Source organism: Phoca vitulina, unplaced genomic scaffold (assembly GCF_004348235.1).
Source record: "Phoca vitulina isolate PV1807 unplaced genomic scaffold, GSC_HSeal_1.0 scaffold2, whole genome shotgun sequence".
Lineage (NCBI taxonomy): Eukaryota > Metazoa > Chordata > Mammalia > Carnivora > Phocidae > Phoca > Phoca vitulina.
In genome coordinates this window covers 45,979,611-46,002,687 of record NW_022589705.1, presented here as the reverse complement: position 1 = coordinate 46,002,687, position 23,077 = coordinate 45,979,611, and the positions used below count along the sequence as shown (strand labels likewise).

Below are 23,077 nucleotides of genomic sequence, written 5' to 3'. Positions count from 1 at the left end.
GTTGTCTATTGGTATTTTTTGGTTTAGAATATAGCACAGGGACTCTATCTAGATTGTTTGCCATAAGGCAGTTATCAGTTTTTAATTAGCCTTTTATGATATTTTCAAAAGTTTTATTGACTTGGATATGACAAATATAAGATGAGGGGCGCCTGGGTGGCTCAGTTGTTAAACGTCTGCCTTCGGCTCAGGTCATGATCCCAGGGTCCTGGGATCAAGCCCCGCCTTGGGCTCCCTGCTCTGCAGGAAGCCTGCTTCTCCCTCTCCCACTCCCCCACTTGTGTTCCCTCTCTCGCTGTGTCTCTGTCTGTCAAATAAATAAATAAAATCTTTAAAAAAAATAGTTAAAAAGAATAAGATGATGTGGTGATGATGTAGTGTATGGTGATTAACATAACATAATAAAATAAAAAATTAAGATGATAAAAATGGAAAAAACAATGGTCTCAAACGACTTGTTATTTTTATTTTATTTTATTTTAAAGATTTTATTTATTTATTAAAGAGAGAGAGAGAAGAGAAAGAGAGAGAGAGAGCACAAGCGGGGGTGAGGGATGGAAGGAGAGGGAGAAGCAGACTCTCCGCTTAGCAGGGAGCCTTATGCGGCACTCGATCCCAGGACCCTGAGATCATGACCTGAGCCGAAGGCAGACACTTAACCAACTGCACCACCCAGGCGCCCCACAACTTGTTATTTTAAAAATAACTACTTAGCAACAGGTTTATTTGTCTTAATTCAATTGAATTTTTTCCTTAAAACAGATTTATTTGTTTGTAGATGAGCTGTGGTTCTCTAGATCCTCCAAATGGGTAGCTCTTAGTTCTTAGAAACTAAGTAGTTTCTTAGAAAGCAGGTTCCTTAATTTTTCAATCTGAATTTCCAAGTTAGTCCCTCTTGCCTGACTTAAACCTCCCTTATTCTAATTAAAAATTTTAAAGCCCATCTTCCATTTTTGTCTTAAAAGGCAGGTCCTTAACCTTCTTGGCATAATATTAGCAATTGACTATATAGAGAATTCCAATTTTGGTGAAATGGTTTTGGCAGGATGTTACTTTAGTTAGATCTGCCTCTCTTCTATCTTAACAAACACTGTGGTGAACTCTACAGAGCACAATGCTCACAATGGGATCCTGCAAAAGGAGGAGAGGTGGGCACACCAAATTGCAAGACTTGCTTCATGGAAAATGAATGAGAATAAGGCAAGGGAGTGATTGGCAAATATAGGAAGGAGCAGCTTTAGGAATTCTCCTAAATTGGGAGATTTTATTAAATGCAAAACTTGGTAATTATTCAGTAATTTATTTCCTGCATTTTTAAAAGAAATGGGTAAATAGCCTTCTTTGTGGAATTATGTTCATGTGCCATGTCTAGAGACAAAAATTAACAGGCTGATGTTTATCTACAGTTACACATTCCATGTTATTCTCTGGCATTTTCTTTTCTTTTGTGAAATTTCTAGTTCTAGCTAGGAACTAGCCACAATGAAACAATGATTACATTAAAATCCACAGGAGGGAAAAAGATGGAAAAGAGTAGTACCCAATCTTAATAGTAGTTGAGCTTAGATGAGCTCTGTATGATTTTACTTTATAATTTCTACTTTTCTGTGATTTTAAATTTTCTTTGAGAAGTATGTTTCAATGAGTATTTATAATTTTAAAAATGAGTGCATTTTATCTAAATAAAGAAATCAAAAGGATGCATCAAGTACCCTAGTCAGTCTGTCAATCTTCATTTTTTTGCAACATGTAGCAATAAGAGAATAATTTTAAAAATAAAAGTACTTAAATGTATTAATATCTGTTAAAGTTCATAAAGCTTGAGAATCTTGGAACAGTAATATACATACACACGTACTTACTACTAGGATGACTCTTAGATGATAGTCCCTGGTTTGTGAAAAAGTTTGGTCTGACATTTAGTAATTAAGCCTTTTTGCATGATACTGCCTTACCTCCACGAAGCCACATACAAATCAGGTGTAGAGAACTATGGCTTTTAAATGTTAAAAAATAACTGGAGAAGATGGGTACCTAAAATATACTTTGACAATAGGAACAAAAAAGCTTAATAAATCCAATTCATTTTCTATTTGATTGCTAAATATATAAAGAGTTTTTAGTTATGGTCCGCCTGTCTCACAGAGAAAGTATGATTATCTAAATATGTGCTGCTTTTTTTTTTTTAAAGTAATTGCTTGCTCAACTCTGTGCTTTCTGTAAAATATTGCAAAATTGTGTGCATCTGCAAGTTAAAACCATGTAATACAGCAGGCTAAAATTGAACAGAATTTGATTGCAGACCTGACTGTTTTTCTTGGTTTTGTCAATAGAAATATAATGTGCTAGAATGTGCTCAGGATTTTTTGAACAATCCATGAAAGGTGACAGGGATGTTAATCTCCACTTCAGCCCTGGCAACTTCACTCAAGTCCTTGGCATTCAGAATCAGAAGATAAGCAGGCTTTTGTCCTGCCCCAGGGCTCACCACCACACTCAGAACTACACCTATTAATCAAAAGTAAATAAGGCAATGTTAGATTAAAAGAAAAAAAAAAAAAGCCTAGGACCATAGATTAAATGTCACTGAAAAAATATAGGAGGTATTATATTGACAAATAAAGAAAACCATATGACTTGGTATCTTGTTCTGACTCTTCCACCATCTGGCTGTGTCACCACCCTGAAGGGATCTTTCAAACTCTTTATGTTCCCTAGACTATAAGCTCCAGGAAGGGAGTGACCGTATCTGTCTTGTCCACTGTTGTATCTCAATAGCTACTACAATTACTAGGACATAGTAGGTGTTCATTAAATTCTTATTGATGAATGATCTGTGCTCTTGTCTGTAACATAAGATTTAACATAACTTACTGCAAAAAAAAAGTGTTGTGACAATCAAATGAGAAATATATATAAAAAGACTTTGAAAACAATAAGGTATATTATTTCTGTACTCTCCAAGACGTAGCTAGAAGCTTACTTCCTTCCAACAAAATGAGAGCAAACCTTTTGCAGTTTTGCCTGGATGGGCTGTATATGTAAAATTGTTTAGCATGAAATGGCTCCATAATTCTTTACTTCACTCATTTCTCTGTGGTTTTCCATATTTTAATCCCAGAGAGTGTAATCTACCTTCCTGTCCCAGCTAATCAATAGTTAACAAAGACTGATGTTTTGTCACTGAGTCACTGTGTTATAGGCTGTAGCTCCAGCTTACTAAAAGAAGAAACCCAAAGCAGAGACACAAAGCCTCATTCTCATTCTCTTTGATCTGTTAGAATACTCAATTTCTCTCCTTTGAACTTTATCCTTTTTCAGAAATTTATCTAGGTCAGGAAAGGTAAAAACCTAGAATTCATGCTGTTCTTTCTTCATCCTTCCCTCTTTCATCTAGAGCAGACATTGATGTTCCATATGACACCAGATGGTGCTTCAACATTTTTCCATGAGTAATCAATGAGATTGGCCACAAGATGAAACTTATTTTCTAATAAGTTTAAATTCTTCCATGCTGCATTAAATTCAGTAGTATTAAGGATCATATCTGAACATTAGGGAGTAATCACTGTGACTCCTAAGGCACTAGCGTATAGAACTCCAATAAAAAGAAAGTGTTCAGACACATCCATTGCTTTCATTACCATCATCTTCCTCCAAGGCATCTGGGTGAGAAACAAAGATGGGTTCTGACGGATATGAATCAGGTTCTTGCCATACCCATGTTTCTTTGGTTTTAACATTCAGCTTACAGAGCTGCTTGTGAGAAAGAAAAATCAATCAGTTAATCAGTCGATGTGCTTTACTTGACTAGGATATGACTCAAACTACTTTTCTTTTTTATTTTTCTTTTTTCTTTATTTATTTGACAGAGAGAGAATGAGAGAGAAAGCACATGAGAGGGGGGAGTGTCAGAGGGAGAAGCAGACTCCCTGCCGAGCAGGGAGCCCGACGCGGGACTCGATCCAGGGACTCCAGGATCCTGACCTGAGCCGAAGGCAGTCGCTTAACCAACTGAGCCACCCAGGCGCCCTCAAACTACTTTTCTAGTATTAGGTAAGATGGATTAATTACCCTGTCTGGAACAAAGTGATTCAAGCCAAGTCCATAGGCGTACGTGTAAGGTTTCCCACCATATTTCTGATAATTGATTTGAGGAAACTCGAATGCTACAAAAGAGAGGACATGCTTAGGAAAACTCAGTTAATCTCTGAATGGAACAGTTTGTTCCCCTCTAAATCCTCTCACCTTGGCGAGGCCCTGAGAAGAGAACCTCAGGCTCCAGCCAGATGGTCTCGTCACTGCACAGAATTGCAGTGGCAGTTGTGTTGGGGAGTGTGACTAAGTTCTTGCCTGTGTCAGCCTAAGGAAAACGGATAAGAGACACCTCAGTGAGAAGGAAAGAAAAATCAAGCAGCCATAAATGCAGTCTTCCTGAGTTTTGTGCCCTGCGTTCTTTGTTTCTTCTGTCAGTGTGTAGGAAGGAGCAGTGCAGAAAGCTGTAGAAACGTAAGCGCAGTAACACCACTGGGAAAGTGGCCTGTGCCTGTGTTAGTCACCGGCTGCGTACCGCTGGGAAAGCCGTGTAACCTCTATGCCCTCTAGGCCTTCACATCTCTGCAATGAGATTGTCCTCAAAGAAAATTTAGGGCTCCGAGGAAGGGCCTCTGCGGAAAAAAAATGTTTTTTTTGTTGTTGTTTGTGTGTTTGGGTTTTTTTTAGTAGAACAGCAAAAGACTTCAAACTCTATGGATTCATTTATAGTGTTTATCTCCTTTACAGTTAGGATATATTTTGATTTTGCTTGAAAAAAAATCATACAGTTCTGTTGTCAAAAAGAAAAAGAATATATAGGAAAACTACTGGATCGGATGTTGTCTAAGATCTCTTGTCACTCCCTTATGCCCCCGGTCATGAGCGCTTTCTAAGAACACATTTATTTCTTAATACCTGTATCAAATACTTGAGTACATGTTTTGTGCTTGACTCTATTCTAGACATTTGGGATAATTCAGAGAATAGGGTTCCTGTCCTCATGAAGCTTGCATTCTAGTTTGGGGACATAAACAATAAATGTAATTAATAAAGTATATAGTATATCATGAGTACGGGGAGAAAAATAATACAGCAGAGTTAGGAGGATCAAAAGTGTGAAGTGTAGGTGAATTATAATTTTAATAGGTGGTCAGGGTGGGCCTCCTTGAAAAGGTGACATTTGGGACAAAACTTGTAGGAGGTGAAGAAACAGTACGGATATCTAGGGAAGAACATTTAAACAAAGAAAACAGTGCAAAGGCCTAAGGTTGGAGGATGCCAAATATACTTGATGAACATTAAAGAGACCAGTGTGGCTGCAGCTGACTGAGCCTGGGGAAGAGGAAGAGAGGAGGGTAGAGGAGAGATTATGTACAGCTTTATAGGTCCTTTTGAGGACTTGGTCTTTTACTCTGAGTGAGAGATGGGAAGCCACAGAATGATTTGGGGCAGAGGACTGACATGCTCTAATATTTAAAAGAATTGCTCTGGCTGTTCTCTTGAGACTACCCTTGGGAGTAGGGGGGATGCAAGAGTGGAATTGGGGACACCAGTCTGTCCAGTCAAAAGAAAAGAGAAGTCCAGACTAGGCTAGTAGCACTGGAGTCAGTGAGAAGTGGAAGGCAGAGCCATGAGGTTTTCCTGATAGATAGGCTATGGGGTAAGGAAGAGGCGTGAAATTAAGACAGAAGTCAAGGATGACTCCAAGGTATTTGGCCTGAGAATTAAAGGTTGGAGCTGTGGCAACAAAGGTGGGGACTACTGCAGGTGGGGTAAATTTTTTTGGTAGAGGAAGAGAAGAAATTTAGATTTCATCTTATTAAGCTTAAGAGGTCTATTGGACATCCGGATGGAGACATGGAATTGGCAGTAGCATATATAAACCTTGAATTGAAAGGTAAGTTGAAAATGTAAATGTAGGCTGCTTTAAAGCATGAGTCTTTACAAAGGGAGTGAATGTACAAACAGAAGATAGAATGAAGGGCTGAGTTCTGGTGCCCTCCAACATTAAGGGGTCTATAAAAAAAAGAATGAGGATAGCTCAAGGGGGCAAGAAGAGTCAAGAGAAGGATTTTGTAAGAGGGCAAAATAATAGCATGATATGAATGACCCAGTGAAAAAGAAGGGAAAGTAATGATAAAGGAGAGGGGAGAGAATCACTTGAGGGATGTCCTTGAGTGGGTAAGGAAGGGAAAATGGGAAGGACTAGTTCTGGGTGGGATGATAAATAATTCAGTACAAGTCCAGATGCTGGTGGGTGGGTAGATGTGGTGGCAGGAGTCTAACGTTCTTTTTTGATTTCTTTCATTTGTTTCAATAAAATAGGAAGCAGAGCCATCAGCTGAGTATGAGTGTGGAGGTGGGAGGTGTTAGAAGTTTGAAGAGAGGAGGGTGTGAAATACTTAACTAGCAAAGTGGGAGAGTAAATGAAGTTCAGAAATATAGCAGTGAGGTTTGTGGTCATGTATTTAAAAATGAACCAATTAACATGATTGTGTGTTTTCAGCACTTAATTTCATCCTTAGAGATACAAGTGTAGAGTGGGTGGAGAGTTGAATTTAACTAGGTGGGGGGATTATGGTTTTGACAAATGAGTTCAATAAAGTAAGAAAGAGGCAAGAAAAGTGAGGATCTATATAAGATTAAAATTGTTGACGATGGAATTTTAGTTAAGTAATGAGGAAAAGTAAGTTCTCAGGGCAGTGAGGTACGGTGAGAAGGTAGTAGGTTCAGTGGATTGGAGGTTTCTGGTGGGAATTGCAGTAGGGCAAGTGATCTTGAAAGACGGGAGGCGGTAGTCAGAGCATATCATGCATGAAACTAAGATTATGGAAGCAGCACAGTCATAGGTAATGGCAGGGTCAAGTGTATGACTATGGGGAGTGAGTGGCTGACATAGAATGGAAGACAAGATCAGTGGAAGACGTCAAGGAATTGAGAGGCCAGTTGTTGGAAGAATCACCTATGATGTGTATATGGAAATGACCAAGAGTCAGTAGATCTGGGGAGTGTGACATTGAGCCAGGAAGGGGAAGTGAGTGAGTGGTGGTTCATAGACAACAACAGTAATGAGGGGGGTATATATGTACATATGTATATACCACTTAGCTATATAATTAGCTGAAATGAGATTAAAATTGGAATATTTTAAGAGTGGATAGAAGGAACAATGAATCTGGAAACAGAGAAGTGGAACAAAGAGAACACCTACCCCAACCCCAGATCAGGTGGCATAAGGGCTGTAGGAAGAGACTGGAGAGATCAGTGTCCTCAGGAGAGAGCCAGGTTTGTGTTTTTTGAAGATTTTATTTATTTATTTATTTGAGAGAGAAAGCGAGAGAGAGATAGCACAAGCAGAGGGGAGAGGGAGAAGCAGGCTCCCTGCTGAGCTTGGAGACCGACTTGGGACTCCATCCCAGGACCCTGGGACCATGACCTGAGCCGAAGGCAGATGCTTAACTGACTGAGCCACCCAGGTGCCCCCAGGTTTTGGTTTAAAAAACAGAAGGTGAAAGGAACATTCTGAGAAGAGGAGAGAGGGGTTTTTCTGGGGGAATTAAGAGGGAATAGTGGAAGATTCTTAGGATAGGCAAGGGATAGGAGGTAAGGAGCGAATACAGAAATGATGAGAATTTTATGAGATTTTGTGAAATGGAGCCTCAAGGCACTTTGTGGTATTTTGGGGAAGAAGAGATCAAATGCCTACGTCAGACATATTATTTATATACTTGTAAGTTTAAATTGATTATCTTCATTCTATCTTATTTTTTCTATTACTAAATTACATTTTTTATGTAAGAAATCTGTAACATTACTTTTGCTTTCCCCAACAAACTAGCTCCTCATTTCAACTCCCCACCCCCCTTTTTTTTAACAGACGCATTTTTCCTTTAACTCATTTCTGAGGATCTAATCTATTCATATATCTGTGCATGTATGAAACGACATACGTACAAAGTTATTCCTTACTACATTATTGGTAATAGCCAAAGATTGGAAACAATTCTGTTGTGCAGCAGTGAGGGACTTGGGTATGTTCACAGAAAGAATACTGTGCAGTTCAAAACAGCAAGATCTTTAGCATATATATTGTTAAATGAAGAAAGCAGGGCACAAAACAGTGGATACAGAAAGTTACTTTTTGTGTATGAGAATGGGAAATAATAATTATATATTTTCTTATATTTTCATAAACAAACCAAAGAAAAGGAAAGACATGAAAAGTTACACATAGGAAGTGAATGGGGTTGGTATGGACTAGATACAGGAGGAGGGTGGAGTGAGATTTCCCACTTTGCATATAATTTTGATTTTTGACCATTTAAATGCACAGCCTATTCAAAAAAATATAAAGATATATTTTAAAGATACTACCATTATCTTAATTAGCAAACTGGAAACTTCATTAATCTTAGACCCTTTTCTCTCCTTAGTCCTTCCCTCAATCTCTTTCTTACCTCTCCTAATTTATGACCGATTTTTCCCTTCACTGCCAAATTTTTCAAAGTGTGGACTTACAGTAACTGCTCCCATATCCTCCCAGTCGCTCACCTTCAGTGCCTTGAATCCTGATTTCTGCCTCCCTTATCCTCATCCCTTGGAGAGCACCAAATTTGGTGTTTGGCTTTTAGTCTTCATCCTTTTTAACTTGCCCATAGCACAGTGGGCACTGATAAAACCCTCTTGCCCTATCCTGTGTAGGATTGTCCTCTCTTAGCTCTAGCGAGGGCTCTTTGGTGACTTTCTCTCTCTCTTTCTGGTTCCTCTTTTTTGTACTTTCTGTACATGAGACTTCCCAAACTTCTGTGCCTGGCCATCTTTTCTTCTCTTAGCATTTTCTGGGCTATCAAATTCTTCATTTTTAAAATAAGCAACTGTGTATGGTTTTTTTTTTTTTTTTTTAGAAAACTTATTCTAAAGTACGACTTTTCCCTGCTAGCAGTCTCATCTATCTATTCTTGTATGTTTGATCATCATTTCAACATCAGTAACTATTGACCCTGATTGGCCTCACAATGTCCTTCATTGACATATGAAAGCCTATGTGACATCTTTCATGAAAATGTTTTGATACTGATTTTGTTGTTGTTGATGATGATAGGGGATATTTATTTAATATTTCCTTTGTGTCAAGGACTATATTTAATAATTAACATATATCAACTCATGTAGCAGCCACAACAACCCTGTAAGATGGATACAGATAAGGAAAAGGAAATTTAAGAAGGTTAAATGTTTCTGTTCATAGATAGAGAGAAGGAAATTTAAGGTTAAATCACCCAGTTAGTAAGTGGCAGAGCTGAAACTCAAGCCTGGCTCTATATGACTCGAAGTCAACCTCCCTACCCATTATCCTCCCCTTCCTCATAGTTCTGCAATTCATGTTTTTCTCCACAGCTGCTCTGCCCATTATACTCCCTATTTCCAAAGGTATCACTCTAGACACATAGGCTTACAGGATCTCTATGATATTTTGCATGTCTAAGATTTAATTCATTCTGCTATCCAATCAAATGCAAGACCCTTTTAATTCTACCTATAGGAACTCTTATTTTCGTGTTTGCCTGTTCCTAGTACCACTACATTTTTCTCTCACCTGAGTGATTTTAATTGTCTTCTATCCCAGGGTCCTATCTATGTCTTTTGTACACTTCCAGTATCACTTATGCACAACACAGACTTGTTTTAGAAAATCACGTTATTGGAAGCTGCAAATGACCCTAGTCATTACTTAGTCCAATTTTGTTAGGTTTCAGAGCTGGCAACTGAACTTAGAATGATTGAGTGACTTGCTTGGGGAAGCCAGACATTTAGTAGAAGAGAAAACCATGAAAGTCAGTCCACTTGGTACCCAGTCCACCAGCTCTGAATGTGGTTTTCTTCTGTTCAGAAACCTTCACTGCCAAATAAAGTATGACCTCTTGGCCTGGCCTTAAAGCTTTTGAAGAGTACAAGTCTGCTTTTTAAACTTTTTTTAAATCCCCCCCCCCCCCATTTATTCCACTACTTATGCTTATGTTCTAGGGAATTGGATTGCAGTCAGTTCCCTCTGCTCTTCTGCCCCTCCCCATTTCTGTCTTTTTTCAAACTCTTCCTCCTGTCTTAAGTTGATCTGCTTCAGTTTCTTCTGCCAGAATATTGCAAATGACTGTGTTCCATGAATCTCTCCAAACAATTGTGACTTACTGTTCCATTCTCTGAATAGCCAAAGCAATTTATTCCTCCCTCCCACTACTTATCTCTTGCCAACATGTGTTATCATTACCGAATCACCTTCCTCCTTCCTACTACACTAGGTAATGAGTTCCAGAACAAGAGCGTATCCTATTGATGTACGCACTGAAAGAACTGGTACAATACCGTGTTACAGTGGTTAATTCACAACTATTGGGAGAGAGAGAAAGCAGGGTCTATGGTGACATTAGACATTTTTTCATCACTGAAGTTCTCTATTTCATAATTGGGTGGTCTTTCTTCAGGCAGTGATGACTACACATTTATGAAAATCTTTCCTTTTTCCTCTTTTTGGTTGTGAAGAGAGTGAGGTAAGGGATATTTAAATTAAATGATCTTATTTCCTTAATTTAAAGATGATTGTGATTTTCTCATTACTAGTAAAATAAGAGTTTACTAAAATCACTGGACTCATTCATTTGGTATTTTTGTGGGCACTCAGCTAGGTACCAGAGATATGCTTCCCAAGGGCAAAGTTAGAGTGCTTAAAGCCCCATGCAATGTCATTCCAACCTTCTTTCCAGTCCCTCTGCCCAATGCCCATCTCTCCTCTGTCCTAATGTACCAGCTCCACCAACTACTTTATATTTTTTTTTATATTAAGTTTTGCTCTTTTAAATCTCCCTGCCTTTGTAGAAGCTCATTTACCTAACTACCTAATGCCCCACCTCAACTTCCTCCTCCTTTCTTATCTTTTATAGAGCTTACGAACTTGCTTAAGAGCAGTAGTGTCTGGTTCTAAATTGGGTTTATTTTCCACTATATTTGATCTAGTTTTGAGTACAATGTTTTATATTCCGTGTAGCTGCCTTACCCACTTTTGTGTGTATATCCCATATATACATAAATGACAGTGTATGCTCATGTATCTATTGTGAAAATTCTATTTGTCTTGATTTTGACTGGCATTCTATTACACAAAAACTTCTTGATGTTAATCTAATATTCTAAAAAGACAGCCACTGAATACAAGGAAGAAAAAGTAGAAATAAAAAGATGACTGCCAAAGGCTATTAATGATGTTTGTCCTCTATTGATATTTTTAGAAGGTTTGCAGAAAACCAAAATAATGGGCTGATTTCCCTAAAGGGGTACTTTTTAACGCTTCATTTCTTTAGAATTTCAAATTATTTAAATTAAATTATTTATATTATTGACAGAGGATCCCAGGACTCAGTGGTCTGCCCTATTCACTGAGAAAATTTATTTTGAAAGGGATTTGCAAATGAAAGAACAGTGCATCAAAACCTGGTTTTCATTTTGGCTCTGCTGCAGTTGGCTTTTGCTAAGTCATGTCACTCTTCTGAGCTCTAGTTTCCTCGTTTGTTAAATGAGGGGAGTTGAATTAGTGTATTTTTAAAGTTCCTTCCAGCTCTGAAATTTCAAGATTTTATGTATAAACATAAGGCAGGAGAACAAATCCGGATATATCTGAAATCTGTGCAGAGGGCAGTTACCTTGTCAATATTCAGAGGAAGCACGTATCTCCTCACTTCAGGCTGGGGAGCCTTTCTGGCATTTTTTTTCAGCTCTTCCCAGTTCTTACGTAAATTGGCTAAATATAAGTAATTATAAACAAATTCAAATCTGCAAAAGTAAGAAGTCAGACATGAGCCCAGACAATTGCAAATAATTTCAGAGAGATGATCCATGCCTTTTAAAAGAACAAGTGCCTGCCTGTTCTGTGTGGCTTTTTTTTTTTTTTTTTTTAAGATTTATTTATTTATTTTAGAGAGAGAGAACAGGCAAGCAAGCACCGGGTAGGGGGTAGGGGCAGGGGGAAGGGCAGAGGGAGAGAGAGTCTTAAGCAGACTCTGTGCTGAGCATAGAGCTGAGGTTAGGCTCGATTCCACCAACCCTGAGATCAGGACCTGAGCTGAAACCAAGAGTCGGACACTTAACCGACTGTGCCACCCAGGTGCCCTAACCTGCCTGTTTTTTTATTCTCCAACCCAGAAACTGCTAATGACCCAAGTATATTAGAGCCATTTCCTCCTGTCCATGCTGCATGAAAAACAAACAAACAAAACAAACAAACCTGCCTCACCAATATGTTTACATAAGAGCAGCTTTTGATACTTTCTATTCTGTTTCTCCATCATCATTCTGTCTTTACGGGCTACTATCTTTTTAAGTGACTTGGTATCCTCAAGAAAGCATGCCTCTTTCTTTCAAACCCAGAGTGGGTAGAGTTCAAGGCCCCCCAGGGGAAGTTGTCAAGTTGCAGTGAGGTTAAGTTTAAATTTACTTATCAGGTCATAGCACGTTTTATTTTCAGATCAGGTTCATAGACCTGATCAGTTTTCAATCATTAACCATGGTTTTGATGTTCAGTTTACGATTGCTTCTGATTACCTAGCCTCCCTACTGCTTTTTCAATTATATTCTGTGACTTAAGCACACTTCTTGCTTTTTTTAGCTGTAATTCAGATTTAATATTGAGAGCAGCATCTCTGAAAATGGCCCCTAATTTCTAGGCATGACTGGGAGATGTAACATTATCCAGTGTCCTTTCTTACCCTTTCCAGCAACAGAGATCCACAATCAGAAACTCATTGTCTTCATAAGTATTGATGTGATGGAAGAGATTAAAAGAAGAGGTCCTGTATTTATTGTTGAGACACTTTCTTCTTTTTTTGTCAGCAATATGAAGCCAAACCTTGAAAAGTGAGGAGAAAATTTGATGCATTTAAAAAGGAAAACAGATACACATTATGAAATGCCTTCTTTGGAATCATAAACTTGACAAGTAAATGCACAACTTACCCCCATGGTTTCATTGGATTCAAAACAATCTATGTAGTTGGCTCCCCAAAGACTCCATGAAGAAAGGAACTTGAACAGGTTAATTTTGACTGGCGTCTCCACAAAAACAATATAGTTGGGAGTCAAACCAAAACTGTTTAGAAATGCAAATAGACTTGTGAATGGGAAGGGCTGATTCTCAAACCACAAAGAAATATGTGCACATGAGGTATGAATCAACAGTGCCTACATGAGATTAATTACATTTAAATTTAGGTTTCTGCAAGAAAATGTCGTGATCAGGATTGGTATCAAAGGTAGGCAAAGCAGATCTTTAAACTTGAGTTTTCCTGAAGATTCATAGCAGGCCTTCAAGTTACCTATGGACGTAAGATGGCTTGAATCGGTCACTGCAGGGGAATTGTACAACGATCTCTGACTTGCTTATTGGATCTTCCTTGTCTGAAATAAAGCGGTTTTAAAAGGCTTTGGAAAAGCCTTTTTTTCCCTCTTTTAATACAAAGCATTTAGAACAGCTCATGCAAGTAAAGAAATACATTTTCAGATCTTGATTTTTTTTAGGGCTTATTTTCCTTTTCTCAGTCATTGGCATTTCTTAGGGAAATTTCATGTGGAGCTACAGTCACCCAGGAAAATCCAAACAGCAGCAGATTTGGAAATGTGTGCTCAGTGTTGTGGCAGGCAGAGGACCGTGGGGTCCCATCTTAACAACTGGAGGTGGTAGGTGCTAAGTCAGTGAGTAAGGCAAAAGTGTAGTATGGTCAAAATGCCTTTCGTAATCTCCTAAGTTACCTGCAAAGTATAGTGTATGTGGGTTTGTCTCATTAGTTCTGTACAGTAATTCTTAAGCACAGTAAAGTTTGTTTCCTACTATGTTAGTGGTCTTCAAACCTTAGTGTGCCTCAGAATCACCTAAAGAGCCCCTTAAAAGTGTAATCGTGGGCTCACACCCAGAATTCCTCCTTCAGTCAACCACAGATGGGGCTCTGGATTTCTAGCGGCTTCCCCAAGTGATGCTGTGGTCCAGGGACTACACCTTGAGATCCATGCTATGCAATACTAAACTATATATATATATATATATATATATATATATATATATTCAAATATATATATATATTTAAATCTATATATATTCAAATAATTCTGTCACCAAGATGGTTATCAAACTTCTGGCAGTGAATGGAGGATGAATGGAGAATTCTAAAGAGTGCTCTCTTTTTTGTTTTAGTATTATTTCTCTATAATATTAATATGAGTTAATAGATTTGTTTGTGGCTTTGGGAATTAAACACACACAGAATACTTTGTACCCTCTCATGTTTCTGTGTGTGCTATGATGCATATGCATATGTTTGTTTAAAAATTTAATTTTGCCTGGAACATGAATAAGGGCTCAGTAAGTATTTCCTGAATTTGAATCTAACTCTTATATGATCAAATACTCATATATGCTACATTTTTGAGACATTGTGGAATACGATTTGGCCACTTGCTTTCTATATTTTCAAGTCGTCATTTTCTGCTATGGTGCTTCTGGGCATTGGTCCCTGGTAGGGCAATCTGAAAGTAATTTAACTGTGCATCTGTAGTGTGATCCTGATATTCTGATCTGGTATCCCATTTCCGGGAATTTTCTCACAATATAGATACTTGTTTTAAGAAGAGTCAAATTGGTAAACTGACCTGCTTGTAGTGGAGGGATCTTTACAATATTGTAGGCAATTGAAAAATTTTTCCCAAAGCAATTACCAATGTTGTAAACAGTTCCATCACTTTCAATATGGGGGTGAGCAGTGGCTCCATTGACAGAGACATAGTTGCAAAGATCAACCTATGGAAGGAGAGCAGATGTCATCCATGTAAAGGGAAACACTGTTTTACCCCTTGGTCTCTAGGTCTGACCTTACTGCTACCACTTGCCTCCTCACCCAAAATGCATTTTTTCTTTCTTTCCATCTTTCTGGGTTCTACCCTCTTTCAAGTCTGCCTGAATTCCTCTTTTCAGTGCACAGCTCTCCTCTGACCCTCATGCTGAGCCCCAAACCTCTGAAATCTTGGAGATCTTTCTGACAGTGTTCTTCATTGTATACCATACACTGCTTTGGTTAGTTACTTTCCTTTTGCACATGCAGATTGTCCTCAAACGGATAATGTGAATCCTGGGATTTCTTTATATCCCCCCTATTGTATTAGATGAATTGTGTGAAATTGCTGAGATATACAATAATTTTTATTTTACAAAAATGGCCATTTTGTATAGTATAACCTAAATACCACATCCAGTGGCTTGCACAGAGTATAAATTTGGAACTGAAAGAAACCCCAGGATTCTATTTCGTACAGAGTCAACCTAAATAGACTTCAGGAGAACCATGAATCTCCTGGAATTAAATGCAAATGTTTTTGGAGAAAAGATTTAGTGCTTTAATTCAATTTGGAGTCTCATAAGAAATTCAGAATCACAAATCTAACATAAATCTCTCTGTGTATAGAAAGAGAAATTGAGGTCTAAGAGAGGTCAAGTGATTTTTTTCAAGGATACAGAGCCACACACTGGCAAAATCAGCACTAGAATTTCTACCGTGACTTGCTCAATACAGATTTATTGAATGAATAATTGATGAGGTATATATTTAACCAAAATTCTTTTTATTTGATTAGGAGAATATGTTTTAAGGGAGTTTTTAGTATTCTTATTTAAATAATAAGTAAGACATTCATTCATTCATTCGATCATTCATCAAGTACTCATTGAACTTCTATTATTACTATGCCAGGGTCAAGAATTCAGTCTAGACTTGTGCTGCCCAAAATGGTAGTAGCCACATGTAATTTAATGTGGATTGATTTTGATTAGATAAAATTTTAAATTTCCTCAGTCACATTAGCCACATTTCAGGTACTCAGTAGCACTTGGAGAATGCACATATAGAACACTGCCATCATTGTAGAAAGTTCTATTTTATAGTACTGTTAGACCAATAAGCTGGTATATAATATAGTGCATTGCTGGTAAATGCAAAATGGTATCTGTAGAGAAGGGTCATCTAACCCAGACTGGGAGATTAGGCCAGGCTTCCCAAGGGCAATGACTCCAACTAATGCTTGAAAGACAAGTAAAAGTTAGCCAGGTGGAGAAGGATGACAGGTGTTTCAGGGAGTGGGAACCCTAACGTACAAGCATTGAACTGTGAAATAGCAGGTGCTGTTTGGGGATTACTAGTCTGTAATCTGTGAAAGGCATGCATGGGGGAGGAGAAATAAGAACCAGTCAGCCACAATGCCCTGTTTGGACTTTATCTTGGGAACTGTGGGTGCCTCAGATAGAGTAACACATTTATACTTGTATTTTAGAAAAATTGCTTCTACTGAATTAGGGAAGTTGTATTTAAGAGAATCAGGCTGGAGGCAAAGGAACTGATTAGGAGGCTATTTTAGTAATAGTAATAAAAAAAATCAAGTTTTAAAACTATATTTTTATATGAAGTCAAGGCACACTGATACAATGAAACTTGACCCCCCATTAAAGGCTATTTTGGAGCCGTACATGAACTTTACATTTGCAATTATAGTACCATAGCAATTGGAGTACAGATTCACTCATCAGAGTTAAATGAATGGTTTAGAATTCAGTTTCAGTTCTTCTCCGAATTATCTAACACATACTCTTATATGATTACAAACATACATCAAAAACAAGAAAGAGCTATGGAAGAGGATATGTTAAGCCTTAGTAAATAGTCTGCTGAGAATTATAAATTAGCTAGTGACATTGAGACCTAGGGTTGGGACTATTTTTCCTTTCTATTTCTACTACACTGAATTTCTAGTTCTGGTTCTTAAATTCCACCTAACTTGTCTCCTAGCTATCCCTTATCTCTTTTGTTCTCCCATATAGTTTATGCATGCCTTCCAGATTAAATATCCTAAAGCACAGCTCTGCTTATACCATTTCTCCAAGCAAAAACTTCCAGTAGCTTCCCATTAGCTAAACAACTTATTCCAAGTTTTTGTCTTACCCAGGTTGTCTTACCAATTAATATATCCTTTGCACCTAGTATAAATTCTGATACATGGAAGGGACTCAGTTTGTGTCACAAATGAATAAATGAATATGTTAGGCATTTTATAAGGTTTTCCTCCAACCCATATAATAAGTGTTTAAAATTGATGAAGAAACAAAGTTGGCCCTGTGTCACATAGCTAGTGGTTGATAACAAAGCAAGGAGCTGAAAATCTATCTGGCTCTCATGTTCTTTCCCCCAGATTGCAGTTAATTCTAAACTGCAAATTCTAACTTCTTGAGCAATGTTGCCTGAGCATTGTGTCCTACCTGCTTAATTGTCTCCAAGGTCTCGGGATTAATCTTTGTAATGAAGTTGGTCTCTGTGCAGGCATAGTAATCTTCCCCTACTGGGTAGATGTTAACAAGGGCATTGTCAGTGACCTCCACTCCTCGAAAGTAAGAAAAAAACCTGCAGAAGCAAATGGATTTTTCAGTCCAGTAACTTTCAAGCTGTGAGAGAAAAGGGCTAATGTAAAATGTCTTTAATAACATGCAGTCAAGTTTCAGTAACCTGGAAAATATATTCTTGCAGGGATCTGGGAAAGCACAGGTGCCAAATTCCGTCATGACGATTCTTTTCTCAGTCATTGCCCGGACATAAGCATCAGTGCGGATGAACCTGAAGGACATGGAGACATGGGAAAGGGTCATAGGCAGGGGCAATCAGTGTGGTCCATATGGAGCTGAGAATGGTCATTCCGTGTGTCCTTAACAAGTTGGAACCATAAATCCACAACATGAAGAATGAGGAGTATTGTCAGGTCACTTTCTCAGAGCAACTAAGAGAGAAAGAGACAATGTGCTATGAGCTTAAATTTATGTTTTATAAACCTCACAGTGACAGATAAGGAAATCGAAGCTCATGGCTTGGACTTGTCGTGTCCAGCAGAGAAGTTAAGCTGTTGGCATATGTGATGGAGCTGGGTTAGAACTCAAGTCGGCCAGGGCCAGGAAACGTGCATTTCTCCATATCACACTATGCAGCCTCCATGGGTGGTTCACATAGGACCTCTGACTTCCTGTAGCCTATAACATACCAACCTAACACTGAATGGAGAAATACAGAACATGGTGTGCTGAATTATATTCCTTCCAATCTCCCTTATGTCACTCTTGGTTTTTTTCTTCGATTCAAAAATTTATTTTGCTAGTTTTAAAAGTAGGTGTTCTTGAATCCAGTATCTTGCACAGACAGAACTCCGCAACCATATCCCATACGTTGCCTAGGATTTCTCATGTGAAAAGCCAATTAAAATCTGATTTTGCATTTCTTCCAATGCATATAATAAAGTTTAAAATTTCATGAATGAAGAAACAAAGTCGAGAAGAGGAAAAAGTGCCAAGGTCTTTAGTGGGCATATGAAAGCTTCGTCTGACTTCTTAGCTAAATTTGTGCTTGACCTGATCTATTTCTCTTCTATTACAGTCTGAGTTATCCTGACTAGGGCAAGCCTTCATTTGCTTTTCCTTTTGGTGTCTCTTCAGAATTCCTGATACCTGTGCTGATCAACAAAGCCTCTAACAGGTCTGAATATTAAAGCAAAAGCAATTTATTGTGGTGTTAATGGATACTTGGAGTGAAGGCTTAGGCCTTGGAGCCTTTTCACAACAATCTTCTGTTCTTAGAAAACTTCTTAATAATACATTATATGTTAAAAAAAAAAAAAGAAGAAAATAAGAAGGGAAAAATGAAAGGGGGTGGGAATCGGAGGGGGAGACGAACCATGAGAGACTATGGACTGTGAGAAACAAACTGAGGGTTCTAGAGGGGAGGGGGCTTGGGGGGATGGGTTAGCCTGGTGATGGATAGTAAGGAGGGCACTTACTGAATGGAGCACTGGGTGTTATACACAAACAATGAATCATGGAACACTACATCAAAAACTAATGATCTACTGTATGGTGACTAACATAACATAATAAAATAAAATTAAAAAAAAGGAAAAAAAATTTTGAATAGTGATAAAAAAAGAAAAAAGGAAACATCTTTCTTGTATCATTATGACATAATTTGGTCCTTCCCCCTCTGTGCCACCCCTCCCTCCTACCCAGGGGCCTTTCTGATTATTAAAAAAAAAAAAAAGGAGTCAAGAGAACCAGTGGTCTAATAATTATAACAATAACTATAATAATAGCAACTTATTATTACTGCATGCTTCCCAGGTACTTCATTTAATCCTTGCAATGAACCCTGAAGTAGAATTTTAGAGATGACAAAACCAAGAATTAGAGATTAACATCTTGCCAAAGGCTGCCCATTTATGCAAGCGGTGTCTGGTCGATGTAGAATTTGAAGCTAGCCTGTTGGGCCTGGAAGCCCTAGTCCTTAGGTTCTTCTTTATCATCACACAGCCCCCAGGTATCTATGCAAATGTCCTGGGCCAGTGGATTCTGAGAGGAAGCAAATCTAGAAGTTGCCTCTTGGGTTTAAGAGGTTGAGAAGTCCGTAGGAGGAGGAGCTAAGCTAGGCCCCACCCCTAGGAGGAGTGGGACCTGGCATTCTTTACCTTCTATGATATGTGACATGTCCTTCTTTAAAGTCAAACTTGTGCAGGAGGGCTTGCCCATCAAACAGGTGGTAAAATGGTTCAGATCCAACTTCAAAGAGTCCTGGTCCACATCGAAGGAGACTGCCAGTGAGCCAGAGGGGGATCCTGCCTGTGATGAAGGTGAGACATAGAACATTGTTTCTTACCCCTGCCCTTTGCTGGGCTCATCCCTGGCAAGCGGTGGTGATTATATTAGCAGCTCAGTTGGGCAGCCTCTTTGTAAAGCTGATAATGATTTTCATTCCCAGCTCTCACCCTGGGCGGCCCTTACAAAATGCTTGCTGACTTGACTCCCCTTTCGCTAGGAGACCAAATGGTGGGAAACGTTGCAATGCCTGGGTTTGGATAAATGGTGGGATGAAGACAAGGAAAAGCACCTAGGGACTCTGGAGGAAATGGGAGGACAATGGAACTCTGCACCTAACAGATTTCCCCAGATACCAACACATTTGCCTTTTTACCATCTCACTTTTAAGAAGAATTTCAAATTTCTTGATGTATTTTGATGGAGTGAAGGGTAGGAAAGGTGAATTAGGAAAAGGGATCAAAACACTAAAAAAAGGTGTTTCTATGAAAGAAGCCATCTAAATGGCAACAAGAATACTGGCTTTTTAAAACCTGTTCCTTTGAGGGTATGGGCTACTGTCCAGATGAGTAACCTCCTGAAGGAGAAATTGCACAGGGCTCGCTGTCAGAGACCTGGATTCTGGTTCAGGATTTGCCACGTGCCATCTCTGGGGTCAGTGTCCTCATCTGCAGAATGAGGGGTACACAACAAAGGCCATAAAACCTTTCAGTTTAAGCAGTTAGGTCTGTGCCCTTGTATCCTTTGGAAGGTGCAGTGTTTGCTTAATCCTTACAAATTTTTTTTAAACAAATGGATTATTTCCTGCAGTTCCATTTCAGCAGCCTGCTTCATAAGAATGTATAATTCTGATAAAACCTTTAAGAAGGCATGACTTAACTAATGACACAACATAAATTTGATTGCTAGAACCTAAATTGTTAGCATCAGAATCTAGCTGAGAAAGAACATTTAGCTCCTCCCTTTTATTTTACAGAAGAGGAAATGGGAGGAAAGAGACTTGCCATGTCCAAGCAAGGATGCTGTATGGGTCATGTGATGTCTTTGGATAATACTAACAATAGTAATAATAAACAACCACTTGTTGGCTGCTTTATTTTGGACACTAGGTGAATCTTTCAGTTACCTTACTCAATCTTCACAATATCCCCATGAGGGAAAGTTTGGTTTTGATAGGTGAGGGAACTGAAACTCAGAAAGTTTAAGTAACTTGTAAGATTCCCAGCTAGTAAAATAATGGAGCTGCAATTAGCTGCAATTAGCACCACATCTGTCTGACTCCAGAAGCAATACAACAGGCATGAAACCTACCACCCTTTATTGTAATATTTCCAGATGCTTGTCACCTGGTCCTCACTTATCCAGACACTGGAATGGATAATGGAACAGACATTTCTAGGAAACTGACTATGTGCCAGGCACTGAGTTAGGCACTGACAGTTTAAAGATGACAAAAGATGTAGCCCCAGTCCTTCAGGAATTCTAGTTAGACAGCATGTTTCTCCATTAGGGAAATAAAAGGTAAATGAGAGGACATGGGTTTCTGGCAGAAAAGGCCCACACCTCCAGATTCCCCTCTCTGGAGCCCACAGGGGGAACCACCACTGAGAGATGCCAATGAATAAAAAGCCAGAGAAGAGGGATCTTGACAAAAATAGAGAAGATGGTTTCAAGACTGGTGAGACCAACCTGTAACATGAGCTGTGAGCGGTGAGGACAGTTCCTCCACAGTTTCAAACAGTTTCTTGTAACCACCAGCAGGATGTTCAACTCTGAAAAGGTGGAATAATCGGGAAGAAGCCCACGTTGATACTCAGAGAAGTCCCCTGAGACAGAGGCAGAGCTCCAGGAGAAAAAGCATTCTCTGGTTCAATGTCAGAGCACCACTGCCAGTGGGGCCTTTGCTTGGGGGTCACAGAAATGTCCTCAGGTTTCCTAGTGGGGGGGTGGGTGCTGGGTCAGTGCTCTACTTTTGATGTCAGGGGAAATGACCTCCCTTTTATTTATTTTCTTCTCTCTCTTTTTTTTAAATTTTATTTTATTATGTTATGTTAGTCACCATACAATACATCATTAGTTTTTGATGTAGTGTTCCATGATTAACTGTTTTTGTATAATACCCAGTGCTCCATGCAAAATGTGCCCTCCTTAATACCCATCACTGGGCTCATCCATCCCCCCAACCCCTCCCCTCTAAAACCCTCAGTTTGTTTCCCGGAGTCCATAGTCTCTCATAGTTTGTCTCCCCTTCCAATTTCCCCCTTTTAATGTCACAGTGGACTTTAATTCTGCCCTCTGCAGTCTTCCCACATTTCTGACGACAAATCAACTAATCCTGCTGCTATCACTTGTCTTCCCCCAGAATTACCCCGTCCTGTCGCTACTCAAAGTGCACTGAATCATTGATTCTCTTGCCTTATCCCTCTCCCTCCAAGAGTTGGGAGATGACAGCTTTTTGGGTCAGTAACTCACTCTTTGTTATTCACCCATATTATACCATCATCTCTTCCCATCATCCTATTTCTTCATCAGTCTCCAAGAGCTACGGTTCTCTTTAAAAATAGTCTGACTAGGAGATTCAGGTTTCATATTTTTATTTGTTTCTTACACCTCCTCACTTTGGCTTCATTTTGTAACTTCTTAGAGTGGGGACTCTGACCAGACTCCCTAATTATGATAGCTATCTTTTATTAAGCACTTACTATGTGCCACACACCATAAGGAGAATTTTGTATGCTCTTAGCTCATTTAAATGTCACAATACCACAATGGGGAAAATATGGCTCTTATGCTCATTCGATATCTAGAAAATCGTAGACTATGAGAGGTTAAGTCCAAATCACACTGCTAGGAAATGGCTGCAACCTAGGCCTGCCTCATCACAATCGTCATGCTCACAACTGTTTCCAAGGCCCATTCACAAAAATCCCACAGTAATTTAGACTGCAATTCTAGATATTTGCTTCAATATATAAATAGGAAGAAATTCTCCCCTTCAAGATCCGAGGCGGCCTCCCATAAGCAGGCCATCAATCCTCTTCAGGACCTCTTGAAATAGCCCATTTACCATCGACCCACTAGGGCATTTAAAAACACCTCCCGGAGATACTTACTGGATGGACATTTTCTCTCAGTGGAGGATTGAGAGTTCTGGCACCAAGTGCAGAGTGAGGAAGCAAGTCCTCAACCAGGGGCTTTATATGCCTTCTAAGTCTCTCTGAAAGGAATTAGGGCTTTCCCACCCCCTCAGCTGAGAGAAGGGGAACAGAAGTGGCTTTCAGCACTCAGATCCTCCTGATGCTTGAGCATTATTTGGGTTTGCTGTTCCCATAACAGCTT

General features: G+C 39.0%; 1 protein-coding gene across 3 annotated transcripts; it reads right to left on the bottom strand.

The window, feature by feature from the left end:
* Positions 1-796: 796 nt before the first annotated feature.
* Positions 797-22,950, bottom strand: RPE65 (retinoid isomerohydrolase RPE65). 3 transcript variants are annotated; one of them, XM_032426424.1, is made up of 15 exons: positions 22,852-22,950; positions 21,428-21,510; positions 20,353-20,406; positions 19,612-19,762; positions 17,616-17,723; positions 17,372-17,513; positions 14,722-14,869; positions 13,395-13,476; positions 13,036-13,168; positions 12,789-12,928; positions 11,727-11,856; positions 4,249-4,363; positions 4,075-4,169; positions 3,645-3,756; positions 797-2,508 (listed from the first exon to the last, which is right to left on the bottom strand). In XM_032426424.1, exons 1-15 carry the CDS (start codon positions 22,860-22,862, stop codon positions 2,357-2,359), a joined length of 1,656 nt encoding a protein of 551 aa, XP_032282315.1. In that variant the 5' UTR covers positions 22,863-22,950; the 3' UTR covers positions 797-2,356. The 3 variants fall into 3 exon arrangements, with proteins under 3 accessions (XP_032282315.1, XP_032282321.1, XP_032282326.1); XM_032426430.1 differs by lacking the exon at positions 20,353-20,406; XM_032426435.1 differs by lacking the exons at positions 19,612-19,762; positions 20,353-20,406; positions 21,428-21,510.
* Positions 22,951-23,077: the final 127 nt, after the last annotated feature.

Coding starts and splice junctions, on each gene's coding strand:
- RPE65 (XM_032426424.1), bottom strand. Junction 12,929..13,035: donor AATCCAATGAAACCATGGGG/GTAAGTTGTGCA, acceptor TCACTTTTCAAG/GTTTGGCTTCATATTGCTGA. Junction 2,509..3,644: donor TGCCTTGGAGGAAGATGATG/GTAATGAAAGCA, acceptor TTTGATTAATAG/GTGTAGTTCTGAGTGTGGTG.